Source organism: Brassica oleracea, chromosome C2, assembly GCF_000695525.1.
Source record: "Brassica oleracea var. oleracea cultivar TO1000 chromosome C2, BOL, whole genome shotgun sequence".
NCBI classification, from domain to species: domain Eukaryota; kingdom Viridiplantae; phylum Streptophyta; class Magnoliopsida; order Brassicales; family Brassicaceae; genus Brassica; species Brassica oleracea.
The window spans coordinates 7422319-7443674 of record NC_027749.1 but is presented as its reverse complement, the minus strand read 5'-3'; the positions used below and the strand labels follow the sequence as shown (position 1 = coordinate 7443674).

Below are 21356 nucleotides of genomic sequence, written 5' to 3'. Positions count from 1 at the left end.
CATTGAAGATAACTAAAGACTATAACAAAGAGTTCCACAAAATCAAATCTTTATCAATCTTAGGGACATCATTACCCGAAACTTTTGAAGAAAAATCACTACAAAATTGTCACCAAAAAGTAGGCAAGTTCAAGCATCAATCTCCTTTGATTTCCTCTTCTTCTTGCTCTTTCTCTCCTCAGAACCAATCTCTCCATCATCACTCTTCCGCTTCTTCTTCTTCTTCTTCTTCTCCTTTCTCTCTTCATTCACATTCTCCTCAACAACATCTTCTTCACCTCTGTTCTTCTTGCGCTTCTTCTCCTTGCTCTCTTCGTTCCTCTGCCCTTCTTCCAACCTCACATCCACCTTCTCGTCAACAACATCTTCTTCCCCTTTCTTCTTCTTTCTCTCTTTCTTCCCTTGCTCCTCTTCCAACTTCACCACAGCAACATCTTCTTCTCTGCTCTTCTTCTTATCCTCGAGTTCGACACTCGGATTGTGCTCGTCCTTTGCCTTGGTAGATCTAATCTCCCTGTGGAAGCTCTTTAGCTCAGTGAAGGCAGCTGAGGCGCGTCGGAGGTACGCGGCAACGTCTTGAGAGGCCTCTGTCTCAGAGGAAACGAAACTTGAGAGAAGCGTTGCCGCCTTTGAGAGAGCGATCGGTTTCTCCCTCGTAACTCTTCCCGTCACCGTCTTCATCGGAACTAAGCTCGAAGATCGCCCGCTGCTCGAAGACAAATTAGGGCAATCTCTCTCTAAGCCGACTTAACACAACTGTCGGAACTAAACGTTCTTAAAAATAATATAAACATATAAGTAAGAAAATAATATAATTAAAAGGTAAAATAAAAGGGCATTTCTCTGCATTTTCTAAAAAAATTTCGCAAAAATATAACTCAAAAAAAAATTTAAAAAAAATCAAAATAACATTTTTTTTGTTTTGAAAATTTTAATATTTATTTTTTATTTTAAAAAATTTGAAATTATATCTTAAAACTTCGTTTTTTAACTCTAAACAATAATTCTATATTAATTAACCATTGGATATAAATACATATTTACCTTTTAATAAAAAAATTTTTGGTTATTTTTTTATTGATGTCTATTTTTTGTGAAAATAAATCTAAAAAGCTATCTAAGAAAATTTTTTACTCTTTAATAAAATTTATTTTGGTTATTTTTTTATTAATGTTTATTTTTGTGAAAATAAACTTAAATGGCTACGGTAATTTCCCAAAATTAAAAAGCTCAAAACTAAAGGTTACATATTACAACTTGTAACCTAATTGTAAATCACGGTATATAGCTCTGTGGTAAAATAACCTAGGTTTAGCATCCAGAGGTCGCGGGTTCGAAGCTCATCCAGGGTTTTTACCTCTCCATCGCAGTCGCACCTCCGTTGTTTTATTTTTTTGCCAGCCGTTCTGCATCTCCCGCCTGTTACTCGATCTGCTGCTTAAACCCTAAAACCCAACCTCCATCACCGTAAGTTGATTCTTTGATTCTCCCTCAGTTTCTTCATCCTCTGACGTCGATTTGAACTTGGTTCGGGTTTTGATTTTACAGCTTCGATCGGAGAGAGATGGAGACGAAGACGGAGATCGAATTCACCAAGGAGCCCTACGTCGAAGACGTTGGTCCTCTCAAAATGTAATCTTTCAATCCTCTCCTCAAATTAAAAAAAAAAAAAATCACTCCTTTTTGCTCAATTACTCGTGATGTGAATCTGATTTGAAGCAGAAACTGAACATTAACTGTTAATATGCAGACAAAGCATAAACTTCTCAATGCTCTCTGATATTGAAGTCATGAAAGCTGCTGAGGTTCAGGTCTGGAAGAATATGTACTACGAGAGCAATTTTAAGCCTATTGAAGGCGGCTTGTTGGATCCTCGAATGGTATATCTGATTTTTCTTTTGGATATGTGTATATGTGTCTTTTGGTTTAAGCTTCTTATTAATGGGCTATAACCATGTCTATACAACAGGGTCCTCCTAACAAAAGGTCTACATGCGCAACCTGTCATGGCAACTTCCAAAACTGTCCTGGACACTATGGCTATCTGAAGCTTGACCTTCCGGTTTATAACGTTGGATTCTTCAATTTTATCCTTGACATTTTGAAGTGCATCTGTAAGGTAGCGCGGGGTCACCAGATTATCCTTCTCTCTCTCTCCACCTTTTTTAGTTTTGCTGAATGGGAAAAAAGTTGAGGAAAGATAAAGCATGAGAACTTATTGACAATGACTAATTTGTTTTTTTTTTGTGTTTTCCCTTCTCACACAGAGCTGTTCAAGCATGCTTATTGAAGAGAAGATGTATGAAGATCACTTGAAGAAGATGCGGAATCCAAGAACGGAGCCATTGAGGAAGACTGAATTGGCCAAAGCGGTTGTCAAGAAGTGCAGTCTGATGGCTGGCCAGAGAGTTATTACTTGCAAAAAATGTGGATACCTCAATGGTATTACTTTTTTTTTTTCTTTCCGCTAAAACATGTAGCTTCACAATCTTGGTTTCTTTTCTCGTGTGTTTCATCTTAGATGCAAATTTTTTTGTTCATATTCATATAAGTTACTTAAGTAGCACCAGCAGAAAATTAGGATTCTTCTGCTGATATCCAATGCTTATATCACTGATCCTTTTCAGGCATGGTAAAGAAGGTCGCTGCGCAGTTGGGTATAGGCATCAGTCATGACCGATCTAAAATCCATGGTGGAGAGATTGATGAATTTAAATCTGCAATATCCCACACAAAAGAGTCTGCTGGAGGAATAAATCCTCTCACCTATGTTCTTGATCCTAACGTGGTGCTTAGACTTTTTAAAGGAATGAGTGACAAGGTAATTTTTTGAGTTTGAATCTACAATCCATTTTTAACCTGTGCTTGGAATTTTTCTACCTATTTTTGCTGCAGTTAGAGGATGCTCGTCTCTCTCAAAACATATTATAGGGATTATCTTATTTTCAAATATTTCAGCCATACTGATTTTTTTTTATTTCTGAAATTGAAATAGGACTGTGAACTTCTGTATATTGCTCATAGACCTGAGAATCTTATCATAACGTGCATGCTCGTGCCACCTTTATCAATCCGACCGTCTGTTATGATTGGTGGTACACAAAGGTTAGCTATCATTTTGTTTTTCTTTCTCATGTCATTTATATTTTTTTACTGCTGGTTTTTCTTGAAATAATGTGTATTTTTTTTTTTGCTGCAGTAATGAAAACGACATAACAGAGAGATTAAAGAAAATCATTCAAGACAATGCTTCTCTTCATAAGATTTTAAGCCAACCTACCACATCGCCCAAAAACATGGTACAAGGAGTTTTAGTTTTACGTTTTTATTCAGATTTTCTTTAGTTACTATTTCTTATTTGTTGAGTATTTTTATTTTTCAGCAAGTATGGGATACAGTTCAAAGCGAGGTTGCACAATACATTAATAGTGAAGTCCGAGGTGTCCAGATCATGCCAAACACCAAGCCACTGGCTGGACTCCTTCAGCGTCTCAAGGGAAAAGGGGGACGTTTCCGTGCAAACTTGTCAGGGAAACGTGTCGAGTTCACTGGTAGAACTGTTATTTCACCTGATCCCAATTTGAAAATTACAGAGGTAAACTCATCATGGAAAGTTGTTTAATTGTTACTTTTGTGTATTTATATTATTAATGTAAAACTTATCTCAAAGGTAAATATACTTTTCAGGTAGGGATTCCTATTCTTATGGCCCGGATCTTAACTTTTCCTGAATGTGTGTCCCGTCATAATATTGATAAGTTGAGGCAACGCGTCCGTAATGGCCCTAATAAATACCCTGGTGCCAGAAATGTCAGATATCCAGATGGTTCTTCAAGGTATTGTTCATTACTTCTTGGTTGATGAATATCTTTTAAGGAGAGGAAACTGATCCTGATTAGTTGATATATCAAGATAGTTAGTTTTTGTAGTCAAAATGGTCTTTCAGTTTCAGTACAATTATATAAAATTGTAAATTATGTTGGGGCGTTGACTCGTATATAGGTTTGCTTGACGGTAGTGGCGCACACACAAACATGTAAATTATATAGGTAGGAATTTAAAACTGAAGTAGAAACCTGATACCACATGAACTAGGTCCTGATAGGGTAATTTGCATGTGTGTTTGGTGTTTAACTATGATATGGTGGCATTAACACGTTTCACTTCAGGACTTTGGTGGGTGATTATCGGAAGCGTATTGCTGATGAATTGACCTATGGATGCATAGTTGACCGTCATTTGGAAGACGGGGATGCTATTCTTTTCAACAGACAACCGAGTCTGCATCGGATGTCTATCATGTGTCACAGGGTCAGTATTGGTTTAGAATTCTGAGTCATACTTTTCTATTGCCCTTATACTAATCCCAATTTTGCATTTGTTGTTCCGCAGGCAAGAATAATGCCTTGGAGAACATTGAGGTTCAACGAATCGGTTTGTAACCCATATAATGCTGATTTTGACGGTGATGAGATGAACATGCACGTACCACAAACAGAGGAGGCTCGGACAGAGGCTATTACATTGATGGGGGTACTTTCTCTTTTACTTAGCATCATATCAAGTTTCTTGGACAGAGGCTATTAATGCATTTATAAGTAGCAGATGTTGTTGAGACAGAGTCTTTCTTAACAAATCCAACAAGTGGCTTCTCTGCAGAACCTTTAGGGAGTGATAAAATTGTAGAAAAATATTTGCATTAGAATATCTGAACAGTGTCCATGAACAAAAGTGATGACAGAATAAAAGCGCGTAAATATTTTCATATATACTGTTTTGCTTATATGAGCAGCTGGTTCCTAGTCTGTACGTGACAGGAATGTTTATTTTTATAGCTCAGTTTTCTGTTCTGGGTAGTAATTTGATTTCTCTTTTGGTTGGTATCTCAGGTACAAAACAATTTATGCACCCCAAAAAATGGAGAAATGTTAGTAGCATCAACACAGGATTTTTTAACATCTGCCTATTTGATAACGAGAAAGGACACATTCTATGACCGTGCAGCCTTTTCACTTATATGTTCTTACATGGGAGATGCCATGGATTCCATAGATTTGCCCACGCCCACAATCTTTAAGGTATGAGACTTTTTGCTGTCATACTTCTTCTTGTAATCCGCCGTTACTGATTCTGAAACTGAGGGATAAGAGTTCCTAGCTTTGCAATCCGTATCATTGCTTATCTCAGCTTAGCTTTCTTTTGCTGGAGGCATGTCAGTCCAATGGGATGATCTTTCCCGTAATGTTAAATGCCTTTTCCCATATCACGTGTTTTGAATCTGCTCCAGTTGCAGTTACTCCCTCAATCTGAAATTTTGTCTACATTATTGCCCTAGTTTAATCATTGATTTCAAACTTTTAGTTACTGATATTTTAATCTTTATAGTCAAATGAGTGCCAATTTTTAGCATTTTCTTTGCTTGTTTTTAGTATCTTATCCGGATGTTACTTTTGATGCAGCCAATAGAGCTTTGGACTGGTAAACAGGTTTTTAATGTTTTGCTGCGTCCAAATGCGAGTGTCAGAGTCTACGTAACTCTTAATGTGAAAGAGAAGAACTTCAGGAAGGGAGAACATTATGATGAAACAATGTGCATAAATGATGGATGGGTTTATTTTCGGAACAGTGAGCTAATATCAGGACAACTGGGGAAGGCTACGTTAGGTTTGTTGAAGATGGAATGCAAATATGTTGCAAGCGCATTAAATAGCTGTTCATTCTGGACTTTATTTTGAGCATTTGATATTTTTCTCTCCAGGAAACGGAAGCAAGGATGGATTATATTCAATTCTTCTTCGAGATTACAACTCCCATGCTGCTGCAGTCTGCATGAATCGTCTAGCAAAGTTGAGGTGAGTTCGTTTTTCAGCATATAGGATTATCTTATCTCTTATGACTGATAGTTCTTGATCTCGCCGCAACATCTCTATAATAATTTCAGCAGTTCTCCCTTCTTGCTTTGTGTGTGCTGTGTTTTCTGTAACCTTTCTCTGCTACCTGCCATTGCTGAATCGAGTAAGTTAATAATTTTCTTGTCTAATTGATTTTTTCTTGTTTTGTGCAGTGCTCGATGGATTGGAATCCATGGCTTCTCCATTGGGATCGATGACGTTCAACCTGGAAAAAAGTTGAAAGAGGACAGAAAGGATATAGTGGAACGCCGATATAGGGATTGTGATGAATTACTTAAGAACTATGAAAAAGGAGATCTAGATGCTGCAAAAACACTGGAAGCTAACTTAACAGGGTTTCTTAATAAAATTCGAGAAGAGACTGGGAAGGTGAATACGTAACTTCTATTTCCCCTTAGGCATGAACATGTGTGGCTTACTATTTACTAAGATACGTGAATGGATTAATGGCATAGATGCTCATGAGTCTTCCATTAGTTTCTTGTTTCAAATGTGGGTTATATATTTCTGCTAGGTAGTTTGGACAGTCAAGGAAAATGTTTGATAGTTTGTCTAATTTATTTAATTGGCAATGAATCCAGATCCTGGTTACATAGCTACATACTAATACTTCTTTTTGTCATTATATCTAAATGATATACAGCTCTGTATGGACGGATTACATTGGAGAAACAGTCCCTTGATCATGTCGCAATGTGGTTCCAAGGGATCCCCTATCAATATCAGTCAGATGGTTACATGTGTTGGTCAGCAGACAGTTAATGGTAGCCGTGCTCCTGATGGATTTATAGATCGAAGTCTTCCTCATTTCCCTAGAATGTCCAGAACACCTGAAGTAAGTAAACAGCCATTCCTTGGAGGTGTATAACCTGTAGTAGGCTTCTAGGCCATCACTCTATAGGAGCCTTATTACAATAACTTTTGGACCGTATTTACTGCTTTGGGAGCCCTTATCTCATTTCGTCTTCGACATTGCAGGCTAAAGGTTTTGTTGCTAATTCGTTCTACGACGGCCTTAGTGCGACAGAGTTTTTCTTTCACACTATGGGAGGACGAGAAGGTCTAGTTGATACAGCGGTATGCATATATCCTCTGTTTTTTTTTCATCTTGTTCCACTGGAAAGTATGAAAAAAGTTGTTCATTGAAAGAGAGCTGAAGATGGAGCTTCACCTTTTTTGTAACTATTGCAGGTGAAAACTGCCAGTACAGGTTACATGTCTCGAAGACTGATGAAAGCCTTGGAGGATCTCTTAGTCCATTATGATAACACAGTGCGAAACGCCAGCGGATGCATACTTCAGTTTACTTATGGGGATGATGGGATGGACCCAGCACTGATGGAAGGAAAGAATGGAACGCCTTTAAATTTTGATAGATTATTTCTTAAAATTCAGGTGAATTTTCTATTTTGTATATTGGTTTTGATCTCTCTCTCTCTATTTAGATTTTCATCATGCTAATTTTTTACTTGCGTTTGAAGGCCACTTGTCCTCCTAGATCACATCACAATTATCTTTCTTCAGACGAACTGTTGCAAAAGTTCGAAGAGGAGTTAGTCAGGCAAGATACAAGTCGGGTGTGCACTGACGCCTTCGTGAAATCTCTAAGAGAATTTGTTTGTTTGCTCGGAGTAAAGTCTGCAAGCCCGAGCCAGATTTTCTCTAAAGGATCTGGTGTGACTGATAAGCAACTCGAGGTTAACTTTAAAAAAGATATTCATTGCATTCTGCATCTCCGTAAATATGAAACATTGCCTCTGATATATATATGTATATATAAGCATGCAGGTTTTTGTGAAAATTTGTGTATCTCGATACCGGGGGAAAACAATTGAACCTGGGACTGCAATTGGACCAATAGGAGCTCAGAGTATCGGAGAACCAGGGACACAAATGACTCTGAAAACTTTTCACTTTGCTGGAGTTGCTAGCATGAGTATCCTTGTTTAATATGACTATTTTTGCTACATAACTCGTGCTTATGAGACCATATATGTATGAGTAGTTACTAGTTAGTTGTTTTGATTTCCTGAATCTGCTTCAGATATCACCCAAGGAGTTCCTCGAATCAACGAAATCATAAATGCTACCAAAACTATAAGCACACCCGTCATCTCTGCAGAACTTGAGAACCCCCTGGTAGAGGCTAGTGCCCGAATGGCCAAAGGACGCATCGAAAAAACTACTTTAGGACAGGTTCTCTTTCCACTCTTTGATAGTGGCTGCTGTTTGTTTTAAGTCCATATTGCAAACTGATGGCATTTTATACATTTTAACAATTGGATCTCGTTGGTCCAGCACCTTCTTGTTGAAAAATCTCTGTCTTTACCAATCAGGTTGACAAAATCTACTTGAATTTTTTGGATCAGGTTGCTGAGAGCATCGAGGTGCTAATGACTTCAACATCAGCGTCAGTGAGGATAACCCTTGACAAGAAAATAATCGAGGAGGCGTTTTTGTCTATAACCCCCTGGTCGGTTAAAAATGCCATACTAAAGACCAGAATCAAACTGCAGGATGAGGTAAGATCGTTAGATGTTATAAATGTCTTATTGTGGTGCATACAGGTCTAAACTAAGTCTCTTGGCAATGTAAATTGTGCAGAATATCAGGGTCTTAGATACGGGATTAGATATTATTCCAAAGGGAGATCAAAATGGGACTCATTTCACTCTCCACAATCTGAAGAATGTGCTGCCAAATGTTATAGTGAATGTGAATATCCGCTGAACCCTCTCTCTCGCGTATATATTTTACTTTGATTTCTCTTTTATTGACTGCAAGAATTGTTATTATAGGGGATCAAAACAGTTGAGCGAGTCGTTATAGCAGAGGATACAGATAAAAAGAAAGAGATTGGTGGGAAGAAAAGATTGAAACTGTTCGTGGAGGGGTAAGTTTTCTCGAGCTTCAAGAGATGATATTGTCCTCTGTTCTTTTTTTACTTCGTGAATGCTAGTTTAGGAGATGGTACACGTACCTCCTTTGGGCATGGTTTGGAGCTCTTTTTGAATAACTGTGTTTTGCTTGATAGTATGTGCTCGCTCTCTCTTTCCCGGTTAGCCTAGATTGTGAATCTTTTGGCTTGATATATGTTTCAGAACAAACCTCCTGGATGTAATGGGGACCCCGGGAATCGATGGGAGAACTACTACAAGCAACAATATTGTCGAAGTGAGCAAAACACTGGGAATTGAGGCTGCAAGGACGACAATTATTGATGAAATAGGGTCAGTCATGGGAAACCATGGAATGAGTATAGACATTCGTCACATGATGCTTTTGGCTGATGTCATGACTTACCGGGTCAGTTCTACGGATACACTTGAATCTGCTATTATGATGGTTTTTAATAACTCTTTTGCCAACCATGTCACTTCAAATTTCTTGATCAGGGGGAGGTACTTGGGATACAAAGAACCGGGATACAGAAGATGGACAAAAGTGTGCTGATGCAGGCATCTTTTGAGAGGACTGGAGATCATTTATTTAGTGCAGCAATTAGCGGGAAAGTTGATAACATAGAGGGAGTCACAGAATGTGTGATTATGGGTATACCAATGAAACTCGGAACCGGAATCCTCAAAGTCCTCCAAAAGTAAGATTTGCTTATGACATCACTCGATATCATAAGCCCTTCTTTTATTTAGAAAACTATGTAGAAATTATATATTCATCCTTTCACCTGTCTTCAGAAAATTCATGTGCGAAATCTCATTTTAGTTCAGTCTTTGCCATTTCCATAGGAAGTTCCTTTGTAAAACTAACTCTGCTGTTAAACTTTGTTCAACAGGACTAAGACTGAAGATCTGCCAAAGCTGAACTATGGTGCTGATCCAATCATCTCTTGAAAAGACAGTTCACGTCTGCAGAATATATAGATATCTTTTCTTCTGTTCTGTTATGATCATTGCTTAGACACTAAATATCTTTTGAGGCATTTTCTTTTGAATCTTTGTGTCGCATTGAATGTCACAAATAGTAACAGTTTACCAACAAAACAAAGATATGACATTTTGAGGGGTAACAATCTTTATTCTATTGAGTTATTAGTCATAGAGTGTCATCTGCAGCTGTGATGCAGCCGGCTCTGCTATAACCTGTCTTATGAAAGCTCTCCTCCACCAGACCTCAAAGGCTCGTTGAACATTTGGACAATCATCACCTTTGCTCAGAAACCGATCAAACCACTTCATCAGAATCACCTGCTGTTGCCTCAACGACAAGGTCAGTATCGTCTGGCTGAGTCCATCCTCCACCAGCTTCCTATCAAGAGATCTCGACGACAGCCGTCTCATCCACCCAAAATCCTCATACAAAGCCTCCAACCACGTGTTCAAAACCGCGAACCTAGTCTCCCTGTTCACCAAGATCCTACCTCTACCGATACCAACACATATCTGCGCAGTGATCTTGCTTATCTCGTGCCTATACATGGTAGGTATCTTGGCATGAAGATCCGCTAGCTCCTTCTGATCCGCCCATAGCTTCACAAACTCGTCGCACATCTTCTTCTCAATCAGTATATCCACCATCCACAGCATGTTGTCAGCTTCTCTAGCAATCTCTCCCATTAGAGCGCCACGGTCTTTGCCCGGATCATTCATCTGCGTGGTCACTTCAGATAGGCAAAGAACGAGAGAAGTCAAACATCGATGGCACAAACCGTAGAGAGTCTCTTTAGAGACTTCGTGATCTGCTTCTTCTCTAACCAACTTAAAGATCACAACTTTCATCTCTCGTCTCGCTTTATCATCCTTGGCCTGTAGAACACCAGTAAGAAGCTTCAAGAAGATATCATCCGTTCTATCTCTCGTCGGCTCAGACGAAACTCTCTGAAGAATCAAACCGACTGAGTCTTCAGGAAGATGAAGCTCATCAAGACACGACACGACAATCTCCTCTTCATCTTCCGACCAAGGAGCAGCTTCCAAATGCTCCAAACACGACACCACTCCCTCATCAAACGAGATAGCAGCACTCACCTTGAGCAAAGCCAAGACCTTGACGACGTTTTCACCGACCAGCTTCTTCTTGAGATCGTCGCAGTACATCAAGACCACAGTCTCCACGTAGATCTCCACGTCATCGCACTCGCTGATCTCCACCATGTGAGAGACTCCTTTCTCCCTCCTGGAACTCATCTTCGCCATGAAGAACCTGCTCTTCTCCGACAGAACCTTTCTGTGAACGTCCATGGTGACTCTGTACCCGTCTTTCCCGACGACCGTCAGCTTGACGTCGCTGGGGCCGTCGTAAACGACGCCGTTCTTGAACTCGGACATGATCTGAGCCACGCGCGCGTGGGACTTCCTACGCGGCGGCTCGCGGTGGTGCTCCTCTGACATCATGTCGAAAAGGGTCGGGTTTGAGTGGGGTGGCTCGTTGGGCGGCGGAGGCGGAGGAGACGGTGGTGGAGGGGAGGAGAGTTTGGCCGGAGATGTGGTTCTTGAAGGGGAGAAAGAGAGAGAAGGATCTGCGATGAACCCGTGTTTGATCATCGTTGATACTTCTCTTGACGCCATTGAGAGAAGTAAAGTCTCGAACTTTCTCGAGGAATTTTCCGGGAAAGTATCAAAAGGGAATTTTCGCGGGAAAATTAGCGAAGGTGTTTTGGGTGATATATCTCAAGAGTGAGACAAGAAGAAAAAACAAGAGAGGGAGAGATGACAATGATCTTCGAGTAAAGAAGAGTGAAGAAAGAGACAAGAAAATTCTGGAAATTTGTTATTTTCTTGGGAAAGTGAAAGAGTAAAGAAAGAAAGATGGAGACTTGGGGAAAATGAATCAGAATCCAAGAGAGGAAGCGAGAGGGCTTTGGATCTGAGGATTACAAAAATACAAATACTACAGTTGCAATGGCCGAGTGTTTGTTTAGAAAAATTGATTTTAAAAGGAAACTGAAAGAAAAGTTACTTTGTTTTGTGTCTCTTTTTACAGGTAGATTATTTTAGATCATTGCTTCCATGTGCTCTCTCCCTCCTTTATCAGGAAAAAAAATATACACACTCATACACTCTGAGTTTAATAAGTGAACATGTACAATTGAATTATTCATCTTTGGTTTCTTATTGGACCTTTCTTTGGTTTTAGACTTTTCAAAGGTTCATGTAGGCCTTGGATTTTGAACAGAACCAAACCGAAAGTTTGGTTAGAAGTTTGAATCGATTCGATAGGTTATATAGAAATTTTGGTTTTTCGGTTCGGTTTCTTCGGTTTTTTCCTTTTTTAAAAAAAATATATCCAAATCATAATCGAACTAACCAAATTTGAATCGAATTTGCTGAATTTAACTGAAACCAACTGAATTTATCCAAAATTTTTTAAAAATTAAATTAAAATCTAACAAAAATTAAAAAATTTGGTAAGATTTTTAAAAGGCAAACGAACCGAACCAAATATAACTTTATTCCGAATTAATTCGATAAAATTTATGTTGAACCGAACTAGAATAATCAGAACTAACTGAACCTGCAGGCCTGGTTCACGTATTTGTTCCTACCGGTTTAATAAGGATCGGATTAGTCCGGTCAAGCTCCATATGGCCGGGGAGACAAACGGACTTGAAAGCCTGGGTGAGTTTTTAAATGATCTCTGTTCATACATTAGAACTACGCGTTTGATCAAAGCATATACGATCACTTGGATTTTATCTCTTGGATCTTGTCAATCAACTACAACTTTGTCGTTTATATGTGGAAGATTGTAATAATATTCACTTACATATTCCATATCAAGCTCAAACGTGTTCTACCACCGACTACGTAATTTTAATTTTCCAAATTTGTATGCAAAGTTTTGAAATGACATCGCAAAAGGAAAAGATGTTTGTGGGGCCCAAAAGCATTAACTTCTATCGTTATAGATTATAAGCCCTCTTCAAACAATAGAATTTATTTCTCCAATGGAAAACTTTGGTTACCTCTCTCTCATGGCGCATGTCACGTTAGATGTTGTAATCACGAATATGAAATAACAATACATGTGTTTGTTTATGATACAATGAGAAGATCTGATATACGTTCATTAACGTGGTATTCCATTTGTTCATGGATGTAAACTATATATATAGTATACACTATTTTCATTTATTTCAAATGTATTCAATACAGTAGTATAAAATTTCTATCACGAACTCATTTTGTAAGTGTAAAGACTTGTACAAAAACTCAAACAACTTCATCGATAAAATCATTTTTAGCTTGTATTTTACAAACATTTGATTCCTAGAAAACGTGATGTGAAAATCGAGAATATTCATGGATAAATGGTATAACGACGCCTCGAGAGAAGTCCAAACCTGTCTACAATGATAAAATGTCTAATCCTTGATATAGTAGATCAAGTATATTACATTTATTTATTTTTTAATCAGAATTTGGATCAGACCAATCATAGTTAATTTTTACTATACATTCATAAATATTATGCTATTGAAATAAAAGTTATAACTTCTTTTATATGTGATATTTTAAATGGATCATCTCCTAGAAAATTGCTTATATATTTTTTCTTTTTATATTTTTATAATAAAATCCTAACAACATATTTAATTCTCTTTTCATTCCATCAAAATATTATTAGATATGCATAATTTCGAAAATATATTATTCCATCAATATATAATTATATTTGCATATAACCATTTATAATCTACTTAATAATAATAACATTTAATTATTCTAAAGTTAATACCTATATATGATGTAATTAATAATAATAATATCATTTATTATACAAATACAATAATGTTAGAATTTTACCATGCAAATAATAAAATCGAATTAAATATAAAAATCCTAACATTATTGTATTTTCATAATAAATGTTATTAATATTAATTATATTATAAATTATACATGTATCAATATATATATATATATATATATATATATTGCGTTAACAAACACATATAGATAAATACATAATATTTTAAAATAAGATTATAGATTCAACTGTATACTGGTTTTATCATAAATTACTGCAGTGATGAATTTTTCATGCGTGATTTTTTTATTTGGACTATTCTTTAAAATTTCATCAAGTCTTACATGAATTAATTATTATATTTATAATTTTTTTTTTCTTTTTATTTGAATAAAAATAAATATTTTTAAGAAAGTTCTAAGAAAATCTTTTCAGAATCAATTTAAATTTTATTTCCAAAATGTAATGAATTTTAATTTTAGTTATCATAAAATATATTTAGAAATTAAAATTTATTTTAGATTTTTATTTATATACGAAATTTAAAATTACTCTAATTATATATTTAATGATAATAACAATTCAAAGTGATTAATTTTCAAAAATATATATTACAATGATTTCGTTAGAAAGATTCATTTCTATTCAAATTAAAAGAAGATATTTTATCCAACTTAGTGTATTTTTTTTGTCAGAAACTTAGTGTATTTGTTAAATATGATATTTACTTCAAAATTATTTTGATGTACAATGTATTATATCTTCTCTTCAAAGAAAATTATGTTTTTAAAAGTACTAGGAACTGTCCCGGAATACGCCCGGGTTCGTCTTCAATAGTTTTAGAATTTATAACTTGAATTTATAACTTAACATTTGTATTAGTAAATGTACATTAGAATCAATTATAAATTACAAAAATAATAGAAAATCTAAATTTATTTGGAAATTTTAAATTTATTTTATGTATTCATTTTTTCCAATGAATTCAAAATGGTTAAAACTCATAATTTGTTGTGTATTTTTTAGGAAATTGTATATAGAATCGTCAGAAAAATGGACTGGCAGTTATTAAACTTTAGTAATGTTCAGAAATCTATTTATTTCTATTATTTTTATGTTAAATAATTGATAAATTTACAAATGATTTAATCATTGTTATGGTTTTAGAATTATTGAGTTCACATTTATTGGTCTTCCGTCCTCAAAAGGAAGTACAAACCAACATATTAACGGGGTTCTTACTTCGTTTATTTCAGTTGAGAAATGAAGTTCATTGGTCTAACTAAGTTTACAGCTAGACAAATTTGGTTTGATATAAATATTGAAAATGTTTTCTAAGTGACCAAAAAAAAAATCTGTAGAAAATTTGTCAAATGGCGTTGATGAAATCTCAGCAGAAATAGCCCATGATTTAAATATGTTATTTTTATGCCAAACCAAACCATCTTATGATCGGGGATAAGTTAAGTCAAATTATAACCAAAACTACAAAAGAGTATTGTTATCCAAATCTGGGCATAGGTCATGAGAAAACAATACAAATGAAAATAAGACATAATTAAACAAAACCAAACCATAGAAAAGAAATCGGACTTCTATCAAAAACCTGATTTTTTTCTTTCAGAAATAAGCTAAGCTTCTTTGTCGAAAAATAAGATCACTCAGTCATGTTTACTAAGTGAGGAAGTCATGTTTACTAAGTGAGGAACGTATGCTCTTCTTTCTTGACATTGTCCTCCTCATCTACTACCGGCTTTTATTTTTTTCTTTTTGGTTGTAAATGCATTCTAAAATAGTTTTTTTATCATTGGATACAATCTAATTTGTTGAGTTAATTTTTTCATAAACTTAGAAACTTTCGTATTCAATTGTTATTTAACTAAATAACTTATTAATTAGTGTTCAGTTAATTTGGAAGGCCAAACTAAATTTAGTTGTTACTTATCATTGCCACCATCCATGCAATTGCTAAATAAATCTCAAATTTATTTCAACAAATTTTTTTACACAAACATATATATACACACACATTGTAGTCATCATCCCTATCTTTTGTTGTTTCTTCTTTTTTTGTTTGTCTATTTTTGCTTATTGTTTTTCTTCGTAACTTTTCTCCTGATTAAGTGATTGACAAAATAAAAATTTAATATTCTTTCTATATTCTGGTTTCCTTCTGCTACGGGCTTGCTTGTAACATCTGAAAGAAAACCATTGGTTATGGACGTTATGTACTGGTACATTCATGATTATGCATCTGGCGTTCTTTTTTTCATTGACTAAAATGGTATCCTTTTTATCTTCAGCATAGGAAGCGGGAATATAGATACATCCACAGTGGTGAAAGCCCAATGAACATGCTCATATTCGTGGAGCTTCGGGTCCGTAACTTAATCTAGAAAAAATATAGGTTTTCTGCATAATATTTTTCTGACTAATGTTGTATCTACTATCTACCTGTAACATACTATATCATTTCTTTTGTTTTAAGCAAATTTTCTACGTTGGTTCTTCGTGGAACAAACCCAAAACCTTTTTATAGGAGAAGTGAGCCGAATCAGAAGAGACAAAGAGTCAGAATTAGAAAATGTTGTGAAGCTTATTCATTTCTAGGTATCTGTCCAGGAAAACACGGCGTCATCTCTTCTCTCCCGCAATTGTTTTTTTTTTTTAATTTTGCATTTGTTAAGAAACTATCAAATTCAATTATATCCCCCTAATCAAAAAACTTCTGAACTCATGTTAGAATCTTAGATAATTCTTTTATATATAACCAATCTATAGTTCAAATGTTTAAGGAAAATTTAAATATTTTAACTAAATTGACTTAAAGTTTACAAAAATAAAAGAATTTAATTTAATTATTTTTGTGTATAATTCTTTTTTTCTGTACTGGAGGTACTTAAACTAACTTTTGAGTAGAGGATCAACATCGGAGAAAGAATTTACCTATCACAATGAATCCAATCCTCTTGAAGAACTTTAAAATTTACAAAATTAATGACAATTATTAGGAGCCCACACAAACATGGTTGGATGGCTTTTATATCATTCCCTCTTTGTTTCTACTCAAGCTCATAATTCTTCATTTTTTATTTGACAGAAATCCATCAACTGCTTATCAAGTACTCTTAACTTAAAATCTAAGTAATTAACAAAAATATTCAAAACGATATTATGTGTTTATCAAGTGAAATTTAGAACTTTTCTTTTCCTCTCTTCAGAACTCCCACCTTAACTCGCATCATCTTTGAGTTTAGTTTCATACTTGAGATAGTAACTTCATCATCTCCTTGGACCATTATCTTAGCTTTCTGGTAATAGATTATTTTAAAAGACTTATTCCTAGAGCATAAACCCCCGTTTCCAAGGGCCACACACTGCAGAAAGACCCGTTCATTTCACATAAACAGCCAAGAAGTCAAGATGAAACTATATGGGAAAAGTTCACCTTGTAATACAGTTTCTACAGCTGCATTAGGGATAGAAAGGCCCACTACTCTCGCTGATTGTCCGTCATAGTCTTTATGCGTATGACTCAAATTCTTTGTGGCTTTGACGGGCCTGCAAAACGGACCAGATACATTATAAGTTTCAAAAGAGAGGGTATTAGAGAAGTTTTGCAAAAGTCCTTTTTTATTTGATTTGAGAGAGCTTTCTCATTGGTTTCCCAAAAGATGAAAAATCTATACCTCATAGAACATGAACAATCTATATCTACACATGGAAAATGATGGTGAACTGAAAAATCAATAACTTACACACCGCATCGGGAAGAAGGTCCATGCTTAAGATCCCTGTTTTGCATACACGATCGGAAGAATGATGTCACCCACAACGTTTACTTCATGTATTCTTCTTCCAACTGTGCTTTACTCGCCCAGCTTACACTTGGGTCCGTGCATACCCTGTAGTCAGATAGAATCTCAGATTATTATCAAACAACACTATATCAAATCGTTAGGGGTTAAACTTAAACTACACCTTGTTATTTATGTGCTAATCTATTTTCATGTCTGAGGAAAAGCGGTTCTGTATATATTCAAGACTTTATTATTGATTGATGAAGCATACCTTTTTAGATGAGACCAAGAAGTATCTTCGTGAGTGCGTTCCGAGCCTCTCAAAAATGGATCAGACGAAACCTTAACTCGCCTTCCTGTGGTCCAAATTTAACATCTCTGAAGAACACCATTTCATCAGTTTTGGCGGAGGGGACACCGGTTCCGCCGCTACGTTTGACCGGCACGTCAGAGCACACAACGGCCTTGCCGGTTGATTTCTTCGACATAGGATCGCCGGAGACAGCTTTGGCGGAAGAGAAACCGGTTTGGCCGGTACGTTTGATCGGCCCGGCGGAGGAGACACCGCTTTTTCCATTTGGTTTCTTCGATATGAGATCGCCGGAAGCAGGGGATTTCCTGTTGGAATCCATCGATTTGATCGGCTCGGCGGAGGAAACACCGTCCTTACCGTTTGGTTTCTTCGAGATAAGATCTCCGGAAACAGGGGATTTTCTGTTGGAATTCATCGGTTGAGAGAATATTTTTGTGTGTGATAAATCTGGGAAGAAGAAGAGTGTTATAAGGAGGGGGAAGGCGAAAGGAAGCCATAAATGAGATTTTCGGAAGATTCATTGCACAGAGATGGAGTAGGGATTGATCGACAAACCGTTGAAGAATTGGAAACGACGAAGATAGAGATTGTCGAAGAAAATCATCGACCCAGATCCGGCGTTTTAGGGATTCTCTTCGGTAGGGCTTATGGGCCAGATAATTCAATTCACGGATCACAAAAGAAAGAGCAGTCCAACACGTGTGACATGGCAAAAGTTTCTCAAGGTTGATCTATAGAGGAAGCATTGACATCAGCCCCAAATGATCAACGGTATTACATGACTCCTATATCAAATGGAGTGAAGAACAACATCAGTTTTAAATGTTAACCCTAATTATTTCTTGTAACAAACAAGAGATGTGTGTCATGTTAATATCTTATAACCAGGAAAGCTTACTTGTGTGAGAAGATTCTCGTGGTATCATATGATCAAAGCGTTAAACCTCTCACAAGATGCCATGTTCAGTTGCAGAATCATAGAGATTGTTTTGAAAAGACTTTAAGATCTAATAAGGTAAGAACTTCTCTCTTCTGTCTTTTATCTTCTCTCCTATTTTAAGAAAACTTCATAAACAGAGAAATAAAGACAAAATATATTTATTAACACCTATTTACAGATGGCATTATATCAAAAGTGCACACACTGATCTCATCTCAAATCGTAGAAACAGTCTGCAAAATCATCAGTTACACATCCAAGTATTATAATATGTTTTTCATGTTATAAAACCCAAAAAAAAAAGCAGCCTATATAAAATCGCCTGATGAAAACTTCCTACACCAAATCCCTCCTCAGCACCGGGGGCAACGTTACGACATCATAAGCTGCAGCTTGACGAACCATCGTCTCCACAAAACGCATAGTAGGCCGTGCAAGTACATTTGGGTCCATACACATCCTTGCAGCCTGAAACAATCTGTTTAAACCTTCAGCCGAAAACGTATTACCCAACGAAACATCAAGAACAATAGCCAAGTACTCTTCTCTCCTCCATACTGACATTAACTGCAAAAAAAAAAAAAATTCATATACTAACTTGCAGAACAAGAAACGTATAAAATTAAAAAAAAAAAAATCATTACCCATTCATTGATTTTCCTTGCACCAATAGGTCTGGCACGATCAAAAGCCTTCCTTCCAGTGAAAAGCGTAAGCAAGAAAACTCCATAGCTATAGACATCGGACTTGCTCGAAACCAAACCGGACTCTTCTGTTTCCGGTGCGATGCATCCCCGAGTTCCCTTGATAGGATCGATCTCGCTCTGCTTCTCAATGCCGTTCGCATCGTGAACCATTCTAGTCGCTAGTCCAAAATCGGTCAGCTTCGGCACGAAGTCCTCGTCGAGCAACACGTTAGCAACCTTGAGATCTCTGTGAACCGTCTTGAGATCCTCGTGTAGATAGATCAGAGCCTCAGCTACACCCAATGCGATGCTCATCCTCCTCTCCCAGTTCAAAACCGCACGTCCCTGTTGTTGTAAGCCCGGACCTGGCCTCGTGTCAGCTACAAACAAGGGTTTAACGTTTAAACAACAAAACTCAAACACAGAGAGATTCATTTAGGTTTCTTACCATAGAGGTGGTGGTCGAGAGAGCCTCTAGGCATGAACTGGTAGACGATGACACGGTCTTCGTCGGTGACACATTGTCCGAGGAGGTTGATCACGTTTGGGTGGTTAGCTCTGTGTAACGTTGTGATCTCTGCCTCGAACTCGGTTTTAGCCTCTTCGTTCTCTACCTTCTGAATCTTTGCAGCTCCGACCTAATTGAAAAGAAGAAACAAAAGTTACTACTTTTAGCACAAAGGAGAAGACGCTAGGGTTAAAGAAGTGGTTTAGACACCTGATTGAGTCTTGGTAAATTGCAGCGATAGACTTGACCGAAGTTGCCTTCGCCGAGCAAGTTAGTGTCCAGGAGGTTTTGAGTTCCGTCTAAGATCTCTTCCCATCGTAACGTGAAATAAGGAAGTCGAGGTGGGGATAACCGAGGAGTTTCTGCAAATGAGTTTACTTGAAGTTAAAGAAAGATAACAATAAACAAGAACCCTAATTCAATCGCTTGTGGGATTAGCGAATCAGATAGTTCCACAAGATCCAAACTTGGTTTCAGAAACAAGAACAACTCTAATCGATTACATGCGTAAACCCTAATTGCTGTGATTCAAAAACGAAGTAACTCCGAGAAACATATTGCTTGCGGCACAAGAAACCATAAAACGTCAGATTATTCCACAAGATCCAGACTCGTTTCAATAAACAAGAACAACTATAATCGATTACATGCATAATCCCTAACTGCTGCGATTCAAAACGGAGTAACTCTAAGAAACAGATTGCTTGCGGCACAAGAAACTAGAAAACAGCAGATTATTCCACAAGATCCACACTTGTTTCGAAAACAAGAACAACTCTAATACGATTACTTGTGTAAACCCTAATCGCTGTGATTCAAAACGAAGTAACTCTAAGAAACTGAGTGCTTGCGGCACAAGAAACCAGAAAACGAGATTGGTTCCACAAGATCGATACTTGTTTCAGTAAACAAGAACAACTCTAATACTCTCGTAAGAAACAGAGTGCTTGCGCCACAAGAAACCCTACTTTGAAAGACTGAAACAGAGAGAAAGCAAAAAAGGGAACCTGGAGGAAGACGATCGTCGGGGATCTCGAGATTGTTACGCCACGCGTTGTTGAGGAACTCGTTATCGCCAAATGGCCGTTGTGGATTTCCATCGTCGCCGCCCTCGCCGTTGTTGTTAGTTCCTCCCGATGCTTGTGGGTTTCGCGCTGCGCCTTGACCCGAGCTTTCTCCTTTGAAACAGCATAAGTACTTCTTCATCGTTGCGATCGACCTTTCTTGAGACTTTCTTTCTTCTTTCCGAGAAAGTACTTCTTCTTTCCGAGAAAGTGCTTTCCAGGAAAAGTTGCGGTTAAACAAAGAGGCTCTCTGCGAGAAGAGTAGAGAGCGAGAGCGAGTGGAGGGGATATATATATACGAGAGCAAATGCGTTTCTAATCGAGCGGCTCAATAAATCATTTTGAAAAAAAAAACAAGATTAGCAAAATTTAATAGTACACAAATTAGATTCATAGGGGAACTATTTGTTAACTCATTAATTATTA

The 21356-nt window shown here is 36.9% G+C and overlaps 4 protein-coding genes across 5 annotated transcripts; 1 reads left to right on the top strand and 3 right to left on the bottom strand.

Annotated features, from left to right (window-relative positions):
• Nucleotides 1–129: 129 nt before the first annotated feature.
• On the bottom strand, nucleotides 130–760 carry LOC106323327 (nucleolar protein 58-like). The gene has a single exon (XM_013761469.1). It carries the CDS (start codon nucleotides 679–681, stop codon nucleotides 130–132), a length of 552 nt encoding a protein of 183 aa, XP_013616923.1. The 5' UTR covers nucleotides 682–760.
• Nucleotides 761–1331: 571 nt separating this feature from the next.
• Nucleotides 1332–9917, top strand: LOC106327100 (DNA-directed RNA polymerase III subunit rpc1). Of its 2 annotated transcripts, none has more exons than XM_013765138.1 (28): nucleotides 1332–1453; nucleotides 1549–1632; nucleotides 1751–1880; nucleotides 1970–2119; nucleotides 2268–2442; nucleotides 2628–2821; nucleotides 2996–3105; nucleotides 3200–3299; nucleotides 3383–3595; nucleotides 3688–3836; nucleotides 4170–4311; nucleotides 4393–4533; nucleotides 4890–5078; nucleotides 5460–5664; nucleotides 5759–5852; nucleotides 6065–6281; nucleotides 6556–6747; nucleotides 6891–6989; nucleotides 7104–7307; nucleotides 7394–7609; nucleotides 7701–7848; nucleotides 7957–8108; nucleotides 8282–8434; nucleotides 8517–8627; nucleotides 8711–8805; nucleotides 9014–9218; nucleotides 9308–9510; nucleotides 9706–9917. In XM_013765138.1, exons 2-28 carry the CDS (start codon nucleotides 1565–1567, stop codon nucleotides 9761–9763), a joined length of 4113 nt encoding a protein of 1370 aa, XP_013620592.1. In that variant the 5' UTR covers nucleotides 1332–1453; nucleotides 1549–1564; the 3' UTR covers nucleotides 9764–9917. The 2 variants fall into 2 exon arrangements, with proteins under 2 accessions (XP_013620592.1, XP_013620591.1); XM_013765137.1 differs by having other exon boundaries at nucleotides 1332–1467.
• LOC106327101 (BTB/POZ domain-containing protein At5g60050) lies at nucleotides 9853–11861 on the bottom strand. The gene has a single exon (XM_013765139.1). The coding sequence runs from the start codon at nucleotides 11435–11437 to the stop codon at nucleotides 9962–9964; it is 1476 nt and encodes a 491-aa protein (XP_013620593.1). The 5' UTR covers nucleotides 11438–11861; the 3' UTR covers nucleotides 9853–9961.
• A 6987-nt stretch (nucleotides 11862–18848) lies between these two features.
• LOC106326191 (serine/threonine-protein kinase CDL1-like) lies at nucleotides 18849–21115 on the bottom strand. Its single transcript, XM_013764210.1, has 5 exons — nucleotides 20874–21115; nucleotides 20077–20228; nucleotides 19807–19996; nucleotides 19317–19738; nucleotides 18849–19239 (listed from the first exon to the last, which is right to left on the bottom strand). The coding sequence occupies exons 1-5, from the start codon at nucleotides 21070–21072 to the stop codon at nucleotides 19009–19011; spliced, it is 1194 nt and encodes a 397-aa protein (XP_013619664.1). The 5' UTR covers nucleotides 21073–21115; the 3' UTR covers nucleotides 18849–19008.
• Nucleotides 21116–21356: the final 241 nt, after the last annotated feature.

What these genes read in the sequence shown, in the direction of transcription:
- LOC106323327 (XM_013761469.1), bottom strand. Translation starts at nt 681, where the DNA reads ATGAAGACGGTGACGGGAAGAGTTACGAGGGAGAAACCGATCGCTCTC.
- LOC106327100 (XM_013765138.1), top strand. Translation starts at nt 1,565, where the DNA reads ATGGAGACGAAGACGGAGATCGAATTCACCAAGGAGCCCTACGTCGAA. An exon ending in CCACGCCCACAATCTTTAAG is followed by an intron (nt 5,079 to 5,459) that starts GTATGAGACTTT and finishes CTTTTGATGCAG; the next exon opens with CCAATAGAGCTTTGGACTGG. An exon ending in ACTGGGGAAGGCTACGTTAG is followed by an intron (nt 5,665 to 5,758) that starts GTTTGTTGAAGA and finishes TTTTCTCTCCAG; the next exon opens with GAAACGGAAGCAAGGATGGA.
- LOC106327101 (XM_013765139.1), bottom strand. Translation starts at nt 11,437, where the DNA reads ATGGCGTCAAGAGAAGTATCAACGATGATCAAACACGGGTTCATCGCA.
- LOC106326191 (XM_013764210.1), bottom strand. Translation starts at nt 21,072, where the DNA reads ATGAAGAAGTACTTATGCTGTTTCAAAGGAGAAAGCTCGGGTCAAGGC. An exon ending in ATTTACCAAGACTCAATCAG is followed by an intron (nt 19,997 to 20,076) that starts GTGTCTAAACCA and finishes CTTTTCAATTAG; the next exon opens with GTCGGAGCTGCAAAGATTCA. An exon ending in CAAGGAAAATCAATGAATGG is followed by an intron (nt 19,240 to 19,316) that starts GTAATGATTTTT and finishes TTTTTTTTGCAG; the next exon opens with TTAATGTCAGTATGGAGGAG.